Source organism: Lampetra fluviatilis, unplaced genomic scaffold (assembly GCF_964198595.1).
Source record: "Lampetra fluviatilis unplaced genomic scaffold, kcLamFluv1.1 SCAFFOLD_798, whole genome shotgun sequence".
Lineage (NCBI taxonomy): Eukaryota > Metazoa > Chordata > Hyperoartia > Petromyzontiformes > Petromyzontidae > Lampetra > Lampetra fluviatilis.
Genome location: NW_027621677.1, coordinates 27,055 through 46,794, shown reverse-complemented (window position 1 = coordinate 46,794; position 19,740 = coordinate 27,055). Strand labels below are relative to the sequence as shown.

Here is a 19,740-nt window from a genome sequence, read left to right as displayed (position 1 = left end):
ACACATACACACACATACACACATACACACATACACACACATACACACACATACACACACATACACATACACACACACATACACACAGTCACACACACACATACACACACATACACATACACACACACATACACACAGTCACACACACACATACACACACATACACATACATACACACACACACACACATACACACACACATACACACAGTCACACACACACATACACACATACACACACATACACACACACACACATACACACACACAGTCACACACACACACACATACACACACAGACACACACACATACACACACAGACACATACACACACACATACACACAGTCACACACACACACACACATACACACATACACACACATACACACACATACATACACACACACATACACACACAGTCACACATACATACATACAGCGTCACACACACACAGCGTCACACACACAGCATCACACACACACACACACACCACATCAACTCGCATCACACCGTCACTCGCCACCTACACACACACACAGTCACACAGTCACACACGGCGTCACACACACACATACACACGGCGTCACACACACGCACATACACACACACACGGCGTCACACACACACATACACACGGCGTCACACACAAGGCATATCACACGTGTCTCCCCCGTGTCTCCCCCGTGTCTCCCCCGTGTCTCCCCCGTGTCTCCCCCGTGTCTCCCCCGTGTCTCCCCCGTGTCTCCCCCGTGTCTCCCCCGTGTCTCCCCCGTGTCTCCCCCGTGTCTCCCCCGTGTCTCCCCCGTGTCTCCCCCGTGTCTCCCCCGTGTCTCCCCCGTGTCTCCCCCGTGTCTCCCCCGTGTCTCCCCCGTGTCTCCCCCGTGTCTCCCCCGTGTCTCCCCCGTGTCTCCCCCGTGTCTCCCCCGTGTCTCCCCCGTGTCTCCCCCGTGTCTCCCCCGTGTCTCCCCCGTGTCTCCCCCGTGTCTCCCCCGTGTCTCCCCCGTGTCTCCCCCGTGTCTCCCCCGTGTCTCCCCCGTGTCTCCCCCGTGTCTCCCCCGTGTCTCCCCCGTGTCTCCCCCGTGTCTCCCCCGTGTCTCCCCCGTGTCTCCCCCGTGTCTCCCCCGTGTCTCCCCCGTGTCTCCCCCGTGTCTCCCCCGTGTCTCCCCCGTGTCTCCCCCGTGTCTCCCCCGTGTCTCCCCCGTGTCTCCCCCGTGTCTCCCCCGTGTCTCCCCCGTGTCTCCCCCGTGTCTCCCCCGTGTCTCCCCCGTGTCTCCCCCGTGTCTCCCCCGTGTCTCCCCCGTGTCTCCCCCGTGTCTCCCCCGTGTCTCCCCCGTGTCTCCCCCGTGTCTCCCCCGTGTCTCCCCCGTGTCTCCCCCGTGTCTCCCCCGTGTCTCCCCCGTGTCTCCCCCGTGTCTCCCCCGTGTCTCCCCCGTGTCTCCCCCGTGTCTCCCCCGTGTCTCCCCCGTGTCTCCCCCGTGTCTCCCCCGTGTCTCCCCCGTGTCCCCCCCGTGTCCCCCCCGTGTCCCCCCCGTGTCCCCCCCGTGTCCCCCCCGTGTCCCCCCCGTGTCCCCCCCGTGTCCCCCCCGTGTCCCCCCCGTGTCCCCCCCGTGTCCCCCCCGTGTCCCCCCCGTGTCCACCCCGTGTCCCCCCCGTGTCCCCCCCGTGTCCCCCCCCGTGTCCCCCCCGTGTCCCCCCCGTGTCCCCCCCGTGTCCCCCCCGTGTCCCCCCCGTGTCCCCCCCGTGTCCCCCCCGTGTCCCCCCCGTGTCTCCCCCGTGTCCCCCCCGTGTCTCCCCCGTGTCTCCCCGTGTCCCCCCCGTGTCTCCCCCGTGTCTCCCCCGTGTCTCCCCGTGTCCCCCCGTGTCCCCCCCGTGTCTCCCCCGTGTCTCCCCGTGTCTCCCCCGTGTCTCCCCGTGTCCCCCCCGTGTCTCCCCGTGTCCCCCCCGTGTCCCCCCCGTGTCCCCCCCGTGTCCCCCCCGTGTCTCCCCCGTGTCTCCCCCGTGTCCCCCCCGTGTCTCCCCCGTGTCTCCCCCGTGTCTCCCCCGTGTCTCCCCCGTGTCCCCCCGTGTCTCTGTGTCTCTGTCCCACACTCACCATGTGCAGGACGCTGGGACTGGGCTTCAGGCCGTGGAAGCTGATGCGATACTCCACCTCGACATCCCCCAGGGACGCCCACCAGCGCGCCACGCACAGCTCCAGGGTGCGTCCCTCCTGCGCCGCACAGATGGATTCAAGTAAACGGCAAAACGGCGGTGGGTCGGCGGTGGTGGTGGTGGTGGGGGTGATGGTGGTGGTGGCGGTGGTGGGGTTGGCGGTGGTGGTGGCGGTGGTGGTGGCGGTGGTTGTGGTGGGGGTAGTGGAGGTGGTGATGGCGGTGGTGGTGGTGATGTTGAGGGCGGTGGTGGCGGTGGTGGTGGTGGTGAAGGTGGTGGCGGCGGTGAGGGTGGTGGAGGTGGTGATGGTGGTGGCGTTGGTGGGGGTGGTGGAGGTGTTGGTGGTGGTGGTGGAGGTGGTGGCGGTGACGGTGGTGGTGGTGGTGGCGATGGTGGTGGAGTGGTGGTGGCGATGGTGGTGGTGGTGGTGAGGGTGGTGGTGGTGGCGGCGGTGTTGGTGGTGGCGGTGGTAATGGTGGCGAGGGTGGTGGTGGTGGTGTTGGTGGTGGTGGCGGTGTTGGCGGTGGGCGTGTAGCCAGGGTTGCCGTGGTGACTAGAAGATGTTAACTACCTCGCCTGGTACACAGGAGGTCGCGGGTTTGATCCCGACACTGATGCCCGTGGTCGCGTGAATTATCTCCAGTGAGCGAGCGAATGTGTGAGTGAGTGAGTGAGTGAACGAGCGAGTGAGCGAGTGAGTGACTGAGTGAGTGAATGAGCGAGTGAGTGAGCGAGTGACTGAGCGACTGAGCGAGTGAGTGAGCGAGTAAGTGACTGAGCGACTGACCGACTGAGTGAGTGAGCGACTAAGTGAATGACTGAGTGACTGAGCGAGTGAGCGAGCGAGTGAGTGAGCGAGTGAGTGAGCGAGTGAGCGAGTGACTGAGCGAGTGAGCGAGTGAGCGAGTGAGCGAGCGAGCGAGCGAGCGAGTGTGTGAGTGTGTGTGTGTGAGTGAGTGTGTGTGTGAGTGAGTGAGTGACTGAGTCACTGACTGACTGAGCAAGTGACTGAGTGACTGAGTCTCTCACGAGCACAGGGAAGTGCTCCACCACGGTGCCGCGACTGGGCAGCGAGCAGCAGCGGTAGAACTCGTGCGAGCGGAAGGCACGTGAGTGTGTGAGTGAGTGAGCGAGTGACTGAGTGAGCGAGTGAGTGACTGAGCGACTGAGCGAGCGAGCGAGTGAGTGAGTGACTGAGTCTCTCACGAGCACAGGGAAGTGCTCCACCACGCTGCCGCGACTGGGCAGCGAGCAGCAGCGGTAGAACTCGTGCGAGCGGAAGGCGCGCAGGCGACGCAGCTGCACGGTGTGCAGCACGAAGCGCGAGGTGCAGTCCCCGCACAGCGACGAGAGGGACAGCTCTGCACTCACAGGGGGAGGGGGGTGACGCACACACTCAGTCACTCAGTCACTCGCACAGTCAGTCACTCAGTCACTCACTAAGTCACTCGCTCGCTCAGTCACTCACACACTCGCTCAGTCACTCGCTCACTTACACACTCACACACTCGCTCAGTCACTCGCTCAGTCACTCGCTCAGTCACTCGCTCGCTCAGTCACTCGCTCAGTCACTCGCTCGCTCAGTCACTCGCTCAGTCACTCGCTCGCTCAGTCACTCGCTCAGTCACTCGCTCGCTCAGTCACTCGCTCAGTCACTCGCTCAGTCACTCGCTCGCTCAGTCACTCGCTCAGTCACTCGCTCGCTCAGTCACTCGCTCAGTCACTCGCTCGCTCAGTCACTCAGTCACTCACTAAGTCACTCGCTCGCTCAGTCACTCACACACTCGCTCAGTCACTCGCTCACTTACACACTCACACACTCGCTCAGTCACTCGCTCGCTCAGTCACTCGCTCAGTCACTCGCTCGCTCAGTCACTCGCTCACTACAGACTCACACACTCGCTCAGTCACTCGCTCGCTCAGTCACTCGATCGCACAGTCACTCGCTCGCTCAGTCACTCGCTCAGTCACTCGCTCGCTCAGTCACTCACTCACTACACACTCAGTCGCTCGCTCAGTCACTCGCTCGCTCAGTCACTCGCTCAGTCACTCGCTCGCTCAGTCACTCACACACTCGCTCAGTCACTCGCTCACTTACACACTCACACACTCGCTCAGTCACTCGCTCGCTCAGTCACTCGCTCGCTCAGTCACTCGCTCAGTCACTCGCTCGCTCAGTCACTCGCTCACTACACACTCACACACTCGCTCAGTCACTCGCTCGCTCAGTCACTCGCTCGCTCAGTCACTCGCTCAGTCACTCGCTCGCTCGGTCACTCACTCACTACACACTCAGTCGCTCGCTCAGTCACTCGCTCGCTCAGTCACTCACACACTCGCTCAGTCACTCGCTCACTTACACACTCACACACTCGCTCAGTCACTCGCTCGCTCAGTCACTCGCTCGCTCAGTCACTCACACACTCGCTCAGTCACTCGCTCACTTACACACTCACACACTCGCTCAGTCACTCGCTCACTTACACACTCACACACTCGCTCAGTCACTCGCTCGCTCAGTCGCTCGCTCAGTCACTCGCTCAGTCACTCGCTCAGTCACTCGCTCGCTCAGTCACTCGCTCACTACACACTCACACACTCGCTCAGTCACTCGCTCGCTCAGTCACTCGCTCGCTCAGTCACTCGCTCGCTCGGTCACTCACTCACTACACACTCAGTCGCTCGCTCAGTCACTCGCTCGCTCAGTCACTCAGTCACTCGCTCAGTCACTCGCTCGCTCAGTCACTCACACACTCGCTCAGTCACTCGCTCACTTACACACTCACACACTCGCTAAGTCACTCGCTCGCTCAGTCACTCGCTGAGTCACTCGCTCGCTCAGTCACTCGCTCGCTCAGTCACTCGCTCGCTCAGTCACTCGCTCGCTCAGTCACTCGCTCACTACACACTCACACACTCGCTCAGTCACTCGCTCACTCAGTCACTCGCTCAGTCACTCGCTCGCTCAGTCACTCGCTCGCTCAGTCACTCGCTCGCTCAGTCACTCGCTCGCTCAGTCACTCGCTCGCTCAGTCACTCGCTCACTACACACTCACACACTCGCTCAGTCACTCGCTCACTCAGTCACTCGCTCAGTCACTCGCTCGCTCAGTCACTCGCTCGCTCGGTCACTCACTCACTACACACTCAGTCGCTCGCTCAGTCACTCGCTCGCTCAGTCACTCAGTCACTCGCTCAGTCACTCGCTCGCTCAGTCACTCACACACTCGCTCAGTCACTCGCTCACTTACACACTCACACACTCGCTCAGTCACTCGCTCGCTCAGTCACTCGCTCGCTCAGTCACTCGCTCGCTCAGTCACTCGCTCACTACACACTCACACACTCGCTCAGTCACTCGCTCGCTCAGTCACTCGCTCGCTCAGTCACTCGCTCGCTCGGTCACTCACTCACTACACACTCAGTCGCTCGCTCAGTCACTCGCTCGCTCAGTCACTCAGTCACTCGCTCAGTCACTCGCTCAGTCACTCGCTCAGTCACTCGCTCGCTCAGTCACTCGCTCACTACACACTCACACACTCGCTCAGTCACTCGCTCGCTCAGTCACTCGCTCGCTCAGTCACTCGCTCGCTCGGTCACTCACTCACTACACACTCAGTCGCTCGCTCAGTCACTCGCTCGCTCAGTCACTCAGTCACTCGCTCAGTCACTCGCTCGCTCAGTCACTCACACACTCGCTCAGTCACTCGCTCACTTACACACTCACACACTCGCTAAGTCACTCGCTCGCTCAGTCACTCGCTGAGTCACTCGCTCGCTCAGTCACTCGCTCGCTCAGTCACTCGCTCGCTCAGTCACTCGCTCGCTCAGTCACTCGCTCACTACACACTCACACACTCGCTCAGTCACTCGCTCACTCAGTCACTCGCTCAGTCACTCGCTCGCTCAGTCACTCGCTCGCTCAGTCACTCGCTCGCTCAGTCACTCGCTCGCTCAGTCACTCGCTCGCTCAGTCACTCGCTCACTACACACTCACACACTCGCTCAGTCACTCGCTCACTCAGTCACTCGCTCAGTCACTCGCTCGCTCAGTCACTCGCTCGCTCGGTCACTCACTCACTACACACTCAGTCGCTCGCTCAGTCACTCGCTCGCTCAGTCACTCAGTCACTCGCTCAGTCACTCGCTCGCTCAGTCACTCACACACTCGCTCAGTCACTCGCTCACTTACACACTCACACACTCGCTCAGTCACTCGCTCGCTCAGTCACTCGCTCGCTCAGTCACTCGCTCGCTCAGTCACTCGCTCACTACACACTCACACACTCGCTCAGTCACTCGCTCGCTCAGTCACTCGCTCGCTCAGTCACTCGCTCGCTCGGTCACTCACTCACTACACACTCAGTCGCTCGCTCAGTCACTCGCTCGCTCAGTCACTCAGTCACTCGCTCAGTCACTCGCTCGCTCAGTCACTCACACACTCGCTCAGTCACTCGCTCACTTACACACTCACACACTCGCTCAGTCACTCGCTCGCTCAGTCACTCGCTCAGTCACTCGCTCGCTTACACACTCACACACTCGCTCAGTCACTCGCTCGCTCAGTCACTCGCTCAGTCACTCGCTCGCTCAGTCACTCGCTCACTACACACTCAGTCGCTCGCTCAGTCACTCGCTCGCTCAGTCGCTCGCTCAGTCACTCGCTCGCTCAGTCACTCGCTCGCTCAGTCACTCGCTCACTACACACTCACACACTCGCTCAGTCACTCGCTCGCTCAGTCACTCAGTCACTCGCTCAGTCACTCGCTCGCTCAGTCACTCACACACTCGCTCAGTCACTCGCTCACTTACACACTCACACACTCGCTAAGTCACTCGCTCGCTCAGTCACTCGCTCAGTCACTCGCTCGCTCAGTCACTCGCTCGCTCAGTCACTCGCTCACTACACACTCACACACTCGCTCAGTCACTCGCTCGCTCAGTCACTCGCTCAGTCACTCGCTCGCTCAGTCACTCGCTCGCTCAGTCACTCACTCACTACACACTCAGTCCCTCTCTCAGTCACTCGCTCGGTCAGTCACTCAGTCACTCGCTCAGTCACTCGCTCGCTCAGTCACTCACACACTCGCTCAGTCACTCGCTCACTTACACACTCACACACTCGCTCAGTCACTCGCTCGCTCAGTCACTCGCTCGCTCAGTCACTCGCTCGCTCAGTCACTCGCTCACTACACACTCACACACTCGCTCAGTCACTCGCTCGCTCAGTCACTCGCTCGCTCAGTCACTCGCTCGCTCGGTCACTCACTCACTACACACTCAGTCGCTCGCTCAGTCACTCGCTCGCTCAGTCACTCAGTCACTCGCTCAGTCACTCGCTCGCTCAGTCACTCACACACTCGCTTAGTCACTCGCTCACTTACACACTCACACACTCGCTCAGTCACTCGCTCGCTCAGTCACTCGCTCAGTCACTCGCTCGCTTACACACTCACACACTCGCTCAGTCACTCGCTCGCTCAGTCACTCGCTCAGTCACTCGCTCGCTCAGTCACTCGCTCACTACACACTCAGTCGCTCGCTCAGTCACTCGCTCGCTCAGTCGCTCGCTCAGTCACTCGCTCGCTCAGTCACTCGCTCGCTCAGTCACTCGCTCACTACACACTCACACACTCGCTCAGTCACTCGCTCGCTCAGTCACTCAGTCACTCGCTCAGTCACTCGCTCGCTCAGTCACTCACACACTCGCTCAGTCACTCGCTCACTTACACACTCACACACTCGCTAAGTCACTCGCTCGCTCAGTCACTCGCTCAGTCACTCGCTCGCTCAGTCACTCGCTCGCTCAGTCACTCGCTCACTACACACTCACACACTCGCTCAGTCACTCGCTCGCTCAGTCACTCGCTCAGTCACTCGCTCGCTCAGTCACTCGCTCGCTCAGTCACTCACTCACTACACACTCAGTCCCTCTCTCAGTCACTCGCTCGGTCAGTCACTCAGTCACTCGCTCAGTCACTCGCTCGCTCAGTCACTCACACACTCGCTCAGTCACTCGCTCGCTCAGTCACTCGCTCGCTCGGTCACTCACTCACTACACACTCAGTCGCTCGCTCAGTCACTCGCTCGCTCAGTCACTCAGTCACTCGCTCACTTACACACTCACACACTCGCTCAGTCACTCGCTCGCTCAGTCACTCGCTCAGTCACTCACACACTCGCTCAGTCACTCGCTCACTTACACACTCACACACTCGCTCAGTCACTCGCTCGCTCAGTCACTCGCTCAGTCACTCGCTCGCTCAGTCACTCGCTCACTACACACTCACACACTCGCTCAGTCACTCGCTCGCTCAGTCACTCGCTCACTACACACTCACACACTCGCTCAGTCACTCGCTCGCTCAGTCACTCGCTCACTACACACTCACACACTCGCTCGCTCAGTCACTCGCTCAGTCACTCGCTCGCTCAGTCACTCGCTCACTACACACTCAGTCCGTCTCTCAGTCACTCGCTCGCTCAGTCACTCAGTCACTCGCTCGCTCAGTCACTCACACACTCGCTCAGTCACTCGCTCGCTCAGTCACTCAGTCACTCGCTCAGTCACTCACTCGCTCAGTCACTCAGTCACTCGCTCGCTCACTCAGTCACTCGCTCACTCATCCACACACTCACACACTCACTAACTCACCCACACACTCACTCACACACTCACTAACTCACCCACCCACACACACACCCACCCACTCACTCACCCACTCACCCACACACTCACTCACCCACTCACCCACACACTCACTCACCCACCCACCCACTCACTCACTCACTCACCCACTCATCCACTCACCCACCCACCCACCCACTCACCCACCCACTCACCCACTCACCCACCCACCCACACACCCACTCACCCACCCACTCACCCACTCACCCACTCACCCACCCACCCACCCACTCACCCACCCACTCACCCACTCACCCACCCACCCACACACCCACTCACCCACCCACTCACCCACTCATCCACTCACCCACCCACCCACCCACTCACCCACCCACTCATCCACTCACCCACCCACCCACCCACCCACTCACCCACCCATTCACCCACTCACTCACCCACCCACTCACCCACCCACTCACCCACTCACCCACTCACCCACCCACCCACACACTCACTCACCCACCCACCCACCCACTCACCCACCCACTCACCCACCCATGCACACACCCACCCACCCACTCACCCACCCACCCACTCACCCACCCACCCACACACCCACATACTCACCCACCCACACACCCACCCACTCACCCACCCACCCACCAACCCACCCACTCACTCACTCACCCACCCACCCACCCACTCACCCACCCACTCACCCACCCACCCACTCACTCACCCACCCACTCACCCACTCACTCACCCACCCACTCACCCACCCACCCACTCACCCACCCACTCACCCACCCACTCACTCACTCACTCACTCACCCGCCCACTCACCCACTCACCCACCCGCCCACTCACCCACTCACCCACCCACTCACCCACCCACCCACTCACCCACCCACTCACTCACCGGCCCACTCACCGGCCCACTCACCCACCCACCCACTCACCCACCCACTCACCCACCCACCCACCCACTCACTCACCCACTCACCCACCCACTCACCAACCCACCCACTCACTCACCCACCCACTCACCCACTCACCCACCCACCCACTCACCCACTCACCCACCCACCCACTCACCCACCCACCCACCCACCCACCCACTCACTCACTCACCCACCCACCCACTCACTCACCCACCCACTCACCCACTCACCCACCCACTCACTCACCCACCCACTCACCCACTCACCCACCCACTCACACACCCACTAACCCACCCACTCACTCACTCACTCACCCACTCACTCACTCACTCACCCACCCACCCACTCACCCACCCACTCACCCACTCACACACCCACCCACCCACCCACTCACCCACACACCCACCCACCCACTCACCCACTCACCCACCCACCCACTCACCCACCCACTCACCCACTCACCCACCCACCCACCCACCCACTCACCCACCCACCCACTCACTCACCCACCCACAGACCCACCCACGCACCCACCCACCCACCCACCCACTCACCCACCCACCCACCCACCCCACTCACCCACCCACTCACACACTCACCCACCCACCCACCCACCCACCCACTCACCCACCCACTCACCCACCCACCCACCCACCCACTCACCCACCCACCCACTCACCCACCCACCCACTCACCCACCCACCCACCCACCCACCCACCCCACTCACCCACCCACCCACTCACCCACCCACTCACCCACCCACTCACCCACTCACCCACCCACCCACTCACCCACCCACCCACTCACCCACCCACCCACTCACCCACCCACTCACACACTCACCCACCCACCCACTCACTCACCCACCCACTCACCCACTCACTCACCCACTCACCCACTCACTCACCCACTCACTCACCCACTCACCCACTCACTCACTCACTCACCACCCACCCACCCACTCACTCACTCACTCACCCACCCACCCACCCACCGACTCACTCACTCACTCACCCACCCACCCACTCACCCACCCACCCACCCACTCACCCACCCACCCACCCACTCACCCACCCACCCACTCACCCACTCACCCACCCACTCGCCCACTCACACACTCACTCACTCACTCACCCACTCACGCACCCACTCACCCACTCACCCACCCACTCACCCACTCACTCACTCACCACCCACCCACCCACTCTCCCACTCACTCACTCACCCACCCACCCACTCACCCACCCACCCATCCACCCACCCACTCACCCACCCACTCACCCACCCACCCACCCACCCACTCACTCACCCACCCACTCACCCACCCACTCACACACTCACTCACTCACTCACCCACCCACCCACCCACTCACCCACCCGCCCACTCACCCACCCACTCGCCCACTCACACACTCACCCACCCACTCACTCACCCACCCACTCACCCCACTCACTCACCCACTCACCCACCCACTCACCCAGCCACTCACCCACCCACTCACCCACCCACTCACCCACCCACTCACCCACCCACTCACCCACCCACCCACTCACCCACCCACCTACTCACCCACCCACTCACCCACCCACCCACTCACCCACTCACCCACCCACTCACCCACCCACCCACCCACTCACCCACCCACCCACCCACTCACCCACCCACTCACCAGCCCACGTGGCCCCTTGGGGCACCTCCAGGAAGTGACGTTGCAGCTGGCCCGGCTTGAAGACGGCGCCGCTCCACAGACGCTCAAAGTTACTCTCCTGGGTCACCCTGCAACCGCCAGTACCAGCGAGTACCACGGCGAGTACCACGGCGAGTACCACAGTCAGTACCAGCAGTACCAGCAGGTACCACGATCAGCAGCAGCATCAGCAAATGCAGCAGCAGCATCTTCATCATCAGCAGAAGCATCATCAACAATATCACCACACAGAGATCCACAGACTCACCACACAGAGACCCACAGACTCACCACACAGAGACCCACAGACTCATCACACAGAGACCCACAGACTCACCACACAGAGACCCACAGACTCACCACACAGAGACCCACAGACTCACCACACAGAGACCCACAGACTCACCACACAGAGACCCATAGACTCATCACACAGAGACCCACAGACTCACCACACAGAGACCCACAGACTCATCACACAGAGACCCACAGACTCACCACACAGAGACCCACAGACTCACCACAGAGACCCACAGACTCATCACACAGAGACCCACAGACTCATCACACAGAGACCCACAGACTCACACAGACACCCACAGACTCACACAGACACCCACAGACTCACCACGCAGAGACCCACAGACTCACCGCGCAGAGACCCACAGACTCACCACACAGAGACCCACAGACTCATCACACAGAGACCCACAGACTCACCACACAGAGACCCACAGACTCACCACAGAGACCCACAGACTCACCACACAGAGACCCACAGACTCACCACACAGAGACCCACACTCACCACACAGAGACCCACAGACTCACCACACAGAGACCCACAGACTCACCACACAGAGATCCACAGACTCATCACACAGAGACCCACAGACTCACCACACAGAGACCCACAGACTCACCACACAGAGACCCACAGACTCACCACAGAGACCCACAGACTCACCACACAGAGACCCACAGACTCACCACAGAGACCCATAGACTCATCACACAGAGACCCACAGACTCACCACACAGAGACCCACAGACTCATCACACAGAGACCCACAGACTCACCACACAGAGACCCACAGACTCACACAGAGATCCACAGACTCACCACACAGAGACCCACAGACTCACCGCGCAGAGACCCACAGACTCACCACACAGAGACCCACAGACTCATCACACAGAGACCCACAGACTCACCACACAGAGACCCATAGACTCATCACACAGAGACCCACAGACTCATCACACAGAGACCCACAGACTCATCACACAGAGACCCACAGACTCACCACACAGAGACCCACAGACTCATCACACAGAGACCCACAGACTCACCACACAGAGACCCACAGACTCATCACACAGAGACCCACAGACTCACCACACAGAGACCCACAGACTCACCGCACAGAGACCCACAGACTCACACAGACACCCACAGACTCATCACACAGAGACCCACAGACTCACCACACAGAGACCCACAGACTCATCACACAGATACCCACAGACTCACCACACAGAGACCCACAGACTCACCGCACAGAGACCCACAGACTCACACAGACACCCACAGACTCATCACACAGAGACCCACAGACTCACACAGAGACCCACAGACTCACCACGCAGAGACCCACAGACTCACCACACAGAGACCCACAGACTCACACAGAGATCCACAGACTCATCACACAGAGACCCCCAGACTCACCACGGAGAGACCCACAGACTCACCCCACAGAAACCCACAGACTCACACAGAGATCCACAGACTCACCACAGAGACCCACAGACTTACACAGAGACCCACAGACTAACCGCACAGACACCCACAGACTCACCACAGAGACCCACAGACTCACCACAGAGACCCACAGACTCACCACACAGAGACCCACAGACTCATCACAGAGACCCACAGACTCACCACACAGAGACCCACAGACTCACCACAGAGACCCACAGAGACCCACAGACTCACCGCGCAGAGACCCACAGACTCACACAGACACCCACAGACTCACACAGAGACCCACAGACTCACACAGACACCCACAGACTCACACAGAGACCCACAGACTCACACAGACACCCACAGACTCACCGCACAGACACCCACAGACTCACACAGAGACCCACAGACTCACACAGACACCCACAGACTCACCGCACAGACACCCACAGACTCACACAGACACCCACAGACTCACACAGACTCACCACACAGAGACCCACAGACTCACACAGACACCCACAGACTCACCGCGCAGAGACCCACAGACTCACCACACAGAGACCCACAAACTCATCACACAGAGACCCACAGACTCATCACACAGAGACCCACAGACTCACACAGAGACCCACAGACTCACCGCGCAGAGACCCACACGGTGAGGGGTGTGTTGCTGAGCGTACCGAGTGGGTACGATGACCGTGATGGGGAACCGGACCAGTGGACCCATCTGGGGGCTCGCGATGTTGTAGGCGCAGAGCTGAACAAAGACAAAGACAGAGGTCCCCCGTGTAGCCTCGACCAGACTGTTGGGGCAAGTGCTGTTAGCGAGTAGCAGCAGCGCCTATGAAGGCTACCGGCGCTGTGGCACACGAGGGGGTGGGTGGCCAGCACCACGCCCGGCCGCCTTTGTCTCCCCAGTGGCGATGGTTACACACCGCAGCAGGTACTCATCTGAGGTTGAGTCGACCTAGGGGAGGCCCAGGATTGGTTCAGATAATCGTCACCGGTGGTGTTGGCCATGAGCGGGAATCGAACCCGGGTCGCCAGGTTCATAGCGCAGCGCGCTGACCACTACACTACCGCTCCCACACACACACAGACACACAGACACAACAACAACCGCCATTCGCCACTAAGTGGCGGTGACGTCACCACGACGCTTGTGCCAGGCCATGTGCACCTTGAGGCCACGTGAAGTGTCGAACGCCCGCTGGCAGGAGGTCACGGGGCAGACCCAGGTGCCACGGGTCGACTGACCGAGATGACCGAGATGACTGGCTGATGCACCACCTGTGCCCCCTACTGTGCCAACTTGCTGTGCTTTAGCCACCCGGCGCTCCGCTCGTTGTTGTGAGCGTCGCTCCTCCGCCCTCCGTTGTTGTTGGAGGGCGACTGCCTCCAACTGCCCAGTAGCGTCCTTCACGAGCCTCCTCCACTGAGGCCGATCTTGACACCGCTGGTACCAGTCATCGGCAAGTCCACTCAGCTCCACGTCCTCCTGTACCACATCACTCCATCTCTTCTCTAGCCCGTGCCGCGCCCGTTTAGCCCCCTCGATCCGGCCGAACAAAAGCTGTTTAGGCATGCGGTGGCTGGGCATGCGGGCTACATGACCCAGCCAACGCAGCCTTGCCTGCCGGAGGAGCTCACTGATGGGACTTTGCCCAGATCTTTCAAGGACTTGTGAGCTCCTCACACAATCCAGCCTGGTCAAACCCAGGATGGATCGTAGGCAGGCCAGCCTAAATGTTTCCAACCGGCGAAGATGCTCCACTAGGGGGGTCCACGTTTCGCAAGCGTAGAGAAGGGAGGGAATGACCGTGGCCGAGAAGACCTGAAGCTTCGTGCGGAGCGACAGACCAGGTAGCTTCCACACAGCGTTACGCAACCGATGAAAAGATATTGCCGCTCGACTGATTCGGAGTGAGACCTCTGCTGATAAACTGGAGCTGGTCATGAGCACACTGCCCAGGTATGGGAAACTCTCTACTCTCTCCACAACTGCCCCATCACCGATTGGGAGTTGTGGGGGCGGAGTGCCCGATGGTACAAAATACCCAGGCAGGTGCTTAGTTTTGGTGGGGCTGATGGTAAGGCCCCACCTCTTAGTGGCACACTCCAGCCTCAGCAGCAGCGTCTCCAACTCCTCTTCTGAATGAGCAGCTATTACCAAATCATCGGCATACATAACGTGGTTGACCAATAGGGAGCCATCCCTTGATCGCACCCGGGCGTCGATCAGCCTCCCATTATATCTGTACCAAATGGTAATTCCCCCGGTACAGCTATTGAAGGCTTCACGAACTACGCAGTCGAAATAGATGTTAAATAATGTGGGAGCCAGAGGACATCCCTGTCGCACCCCAAGGTGTACAGGGAAAGGCTCCGACTCCCGGCCACGTAGTTTTACCCGGGCCCGCTCACCATCATGAAGGTCCTTAATGATCGTGAGCAGAGGGTCAGGGACTCCGAAAGCACGAAGAACAACCCAGAGCCCAGTCCTACTGATGGTATCATAGGCCTTGACCAGGTCAATAAAGCAGAGATGTAGGTCTTTTTGGAATTCCCTACACCTCTGCTGTAGCAGACGGACAGAAAATATGGCATCTGTGCAGGACCGCCCTTTCCTGAAACCACATTGGGGCTCCGCAAGCCTCTCCTCAGCATGCCTAGCAAGGCGATGTTGAATAATCCTTGCCAGGACCTTACCCGGCACACTGAGGAGTGAGATGCCCCTGTAGTTGTTACAGTCTGTGCGGTCCCCCTTCTTAAAGAGGGGGACCACCAGGGCATCCTTCCAGTCCTGCGGAACCCGTCCAGTGGTCCAGACTGTTGTTATGATGTCATATAGGGCAGTCTGTGCACAAACGCCACCCTCCCTCAGCATTTCGCCTGGGAGATCATCTCTGCCCGGTGCCTTCCCTGGTCTCAGACTCCGGATCGCCCTCAGTACTTCCTCAACAGCCGGTACCTCAGCCAGCCACTCACAGGGGGTGACCTCTTCCAATATTTGAGGCACCGCAGCCTCAGCAGGGTTATCCCCACTTTGTGCCATGATGTTTTCCTGGCTGAGAGATTTTCCCTCCCCCAGGACCTCACAGAAATGCTCAGCAAATCTGCAAACCTGTTCCTGGGGGTCGGAGATTGGATCACCGTTTTTTCCTCTAATGATGGTAATAGGTGTGGCGCTGCAGGTTACTTTTTTGATGGAGTTAAATAGTGATTTGTGATCGCGGGCCACTGAGGCAGACTCCATCTCCTCAGCAACCCGCGACCACCACCCATCCTTACAGCGCCTTACGGCTCTCCGAACCTCCGAGCGAAGGCTGCGGTAAACCTCCTCATTCTCTGACGTGGGATGCTGTAGGCGATGAGAGTGGGCCTGTCGCTTTTTCTCAATTAACCTGAACACCTCCTCCGTCAGCCAGGGTTCCCGGGGAGGTCTGGACCGCGTACCCAAAGCAGCCATTGCAGCTGAATGAGTCACAGTCTTAAACCTCGCCCATTTACCCTCGACATCAGGTGGAGTGGGGGACGATGCCAACCCCAGCTGCAAGCGATGATGAAATTCTCGCTTGCAACTTTCATCAGCTAACTTAGACCAGGCCACTTTTGGTTGGAATGGGATCCTGGGTGTACACCCACCACCGGAGTGGAAGAATGGCAGGCGCATCTTACAGATGACTAGTCGATGGTCAGAGGGCAGATCAGCTCCACGGTAGGTCCTGGTGTCAAGGACATGGGCTCGCATCCGCTGGTCCGTCACTACGTAGTCCAGCAGATGTTCTTGCTTGGACCCGGCATGCATCCATGATGTTGTGTGGATGCGCCGATGCCGGAAGAGCGTGTTGGTAATTACAAGCCCATGGGCTGCACAGAAATCTAGCAGCCTCCTACCGTTGTTATTGAGCTGATCTGGCCCATGCCTTCCAATCACTCCAGACCAGGTGCCAGCATCATGACCAACTCGGGCATTGAAGTCACCCAACAAGATGACTCTGTCCCGAGTGGCCACTTTAGCCAGCACCTGTGACAGTAGGTCATAGAAAGCGTCTGACTCATCGGCTTTGCCTGCATCCCTCCACGGATGTTCGTCTTCGGTGGGGGCGTAAGTAACCACGACCACCACTCCTCGCCTCTGGTTGATGGGAAGGCGAGCCCAAAGTATCCTGGGGCTTACAGCTTCCCACACCTCACCGCCACGCTCCCACGCCCCCTTCATTCTTTTGTTCAGAAGAAGAGCCACACCCTGTTGTTTGGCAGTCTCCTGCCCCGAGTAGAGGACTGTCCACCCCTCATGGTGGCAGGAGCCAGAACCGGTCCACCGGACCTCCTGAATGCCACAGAGATCCAGGCGGTACCGGTCCAGCTCCCGACAGAGGAGTGGCAGCCTCTCCTCCGCAGTGAGCGTTCGAACATTCCACGTGGCCATCCGCAATGGTTTTTCGTTGTTACTGGAGGAGCCCCGAGGGTTAAAATTCAATCTCCTGGCTCCGCCAAATGGGGTTTGGCCAGGAGACGTCATAAAAGCCTGACCCCCCGGGGCCTCCGGCACAAGCTTATTAATTACAGGTTTATGTTTAAATCGTAGTTTAGTGGTGGTTAATTGAAGGTGGAGGGGTTACCAGCCCCTCGCACCCGTCCAGAGCCCCCGTTTAGCCACTGTGGTGGTCACAGACGCCATGAGGGGAGAGGCCAATGGGCATTGGCCCTCCCCCCACAGCACTGCCCACGACAGTGTTGCCCGTCCGGCACCGCGAGGAGGTAGGAGGTTGTTTTGCCGGACACACAGACACACACACACACACAGACACACACACACAGACACACACACACACACAGACACACACACACAGACACACACACACAGACACACACACACACTGACACACACACACAGACACTCACACACACACACAGACACACAGACACACAGACACACACACACAGACACACACACAGACACACACAGACACACACAGACACACGCACACAGACACACACAGACACACACAGACACACGCACACAGACACACACACAAACACACACAGACACACACACACAGACACACACAGAGACACACACACACAGACACACACAGAGACACACACACACAGACACACACACACAGACACACAACAACAACCGCCATTCGCCACTAAGTGGCGGTGACGTCACCACGACGCTTGTGCCAGGCCATGTGCACCTTGAGGCTACCACGTGAAGTGTGTGTGATGTGGTACCTGTCTGTGTGGTACCTGTGTGTGTGTCACTGTGTGTGTGTCACTGTGTGTGTCACTGTGTGTGTGTCACTGTGTGTGTGTGTGTCACTGTGTGTGTGTGTGTCACTGTGTGTGTGTGTGTCACTGTGTGTGTCACTGTGTGTGTGTCACTGTGTGTGTGTCACTGTGTGTGTGTGTGTCACTGTGTGTGTGTGTGTGTCACTGCGTCACTGTGTGTGTCACTGTGTGTGTCACTGTGTCACTGTGTGTGTGTCACTGTGTGTGTCACAGAGGCTTGCGGAGCCCCAATGTGGTTTCAGGAAAGGGCGGTCCTGCACAGATGCCATATTTTCTGTCCGTCTGCTACAGCAGAGGTGTAGGGAATTCCAAAAAGACCTACATCTCTGCTTTATTGACCTGGTCAAGGCCTATGATACCATCAGTAGGACTGGGCTCTGGGTTGTTCTTCGTGCTTTCGGAGTCCCTGACCCTCTGCTCACGATCATTAAGGACCTTCATGATGGTGAGCGGGCCCGGGTAAAACTACGTGGCCGGGAGTCGGAGCCTTTCCCTGTACACCTTGGGGTGCGACAGGGATGTCCTCTGGCTCCCACATTATTTAACATCTATTTCGACTGCGTAGTTCGTGAAGCCTTCAATAGCTGTACCGGGGGAATTACCATTTGGTACAGATACAATGGGAGGCTGATCGACGCCCGGGTGCGATCAAGGGATGGCTCCCTATTGGTCAACCACGTTATGTATGCCGATGATTTGGTAATAGCTGCTCATTCAGAAGAGGAGTTGGAGACGCTGCTGCTGAGACTGGAGCGTGCCACTAAGAGGTGGGGCCTTACCATCAGCCCCACCAAAACTAAGCACCTGCCTGGGTATTTTGTACCATCGGGCACTCCGCCCCCACAACTCCCAATCGGTGATGGGGCAGTTGTGGAGAGAGTGGAGAGTTTCCCATACCTGGGCAGTGTGCTCATGACCGGCTCCAGTTTATCAGCAGAGGTCTCACTCCGAATCAGTCGAGCGGCAATATCTTTTCATCGGTTGCGTAACGCTGTGTGGAAGCTACCTGGTCTGTCGCTCCGCACGAAGCTTCAGGTCTTCTCGGCCACGGTCATTCCCTCCCTTCTCTATGCTTGCGAAACGTGGACCCCCCTAGTGGAGCATCTTCGCCGGTTGGAAACATTTAGGCTGGCCTGCCTACGATCCATCCTGGGTTTAACCAGGCTGGATTGTGTGAGGAGCTCACAAGTCCTTGAAAGATCTGGGCAAAGTCCCATCAGTGAGCTCCTCCGGCAGGCAAGGCTGCGTTGGCTGGGTCATGTAGCCCGC

At 59.2% G+C, this 19,740-nt stretch overlaps 1 protein-coding gene across 1 annotated transcript in view; it reads right to left on the bottom strand.

Annotated features, from left to right (window-relative positions):
• Nucleotides 1–2,094: 2,094 nt before the first annotated feature.
• The window catches only part of LOC144955563 (tripeptidyl-peptidase 2-like), a gene marked incomplete at both ends in the record, with an annotated part of 35,129 nt that continues 17,483 nt past the window's right edge, over nt 2,095–19,740 (bottom strand). Inside the window, 4 exons of the mRNA XM_078885740.1 lie at nt 2,095–2,211; nt 3,360–3,514; nt 11,394–11,500; nt 13,851–13,927. Of these exons, the coding sequence (XP_078741866.1) occupies nt 2,095–2,211; nt 3,360–3,514; nt 11,394–11,500; nt 13,851–13,927 (456 nt within the window). The remainder of the gene's footprint in view (nt 2,212–3,359; nt 3,515–11,393; nt 11,501–13,850; nt 13,928–19,740) is intronic.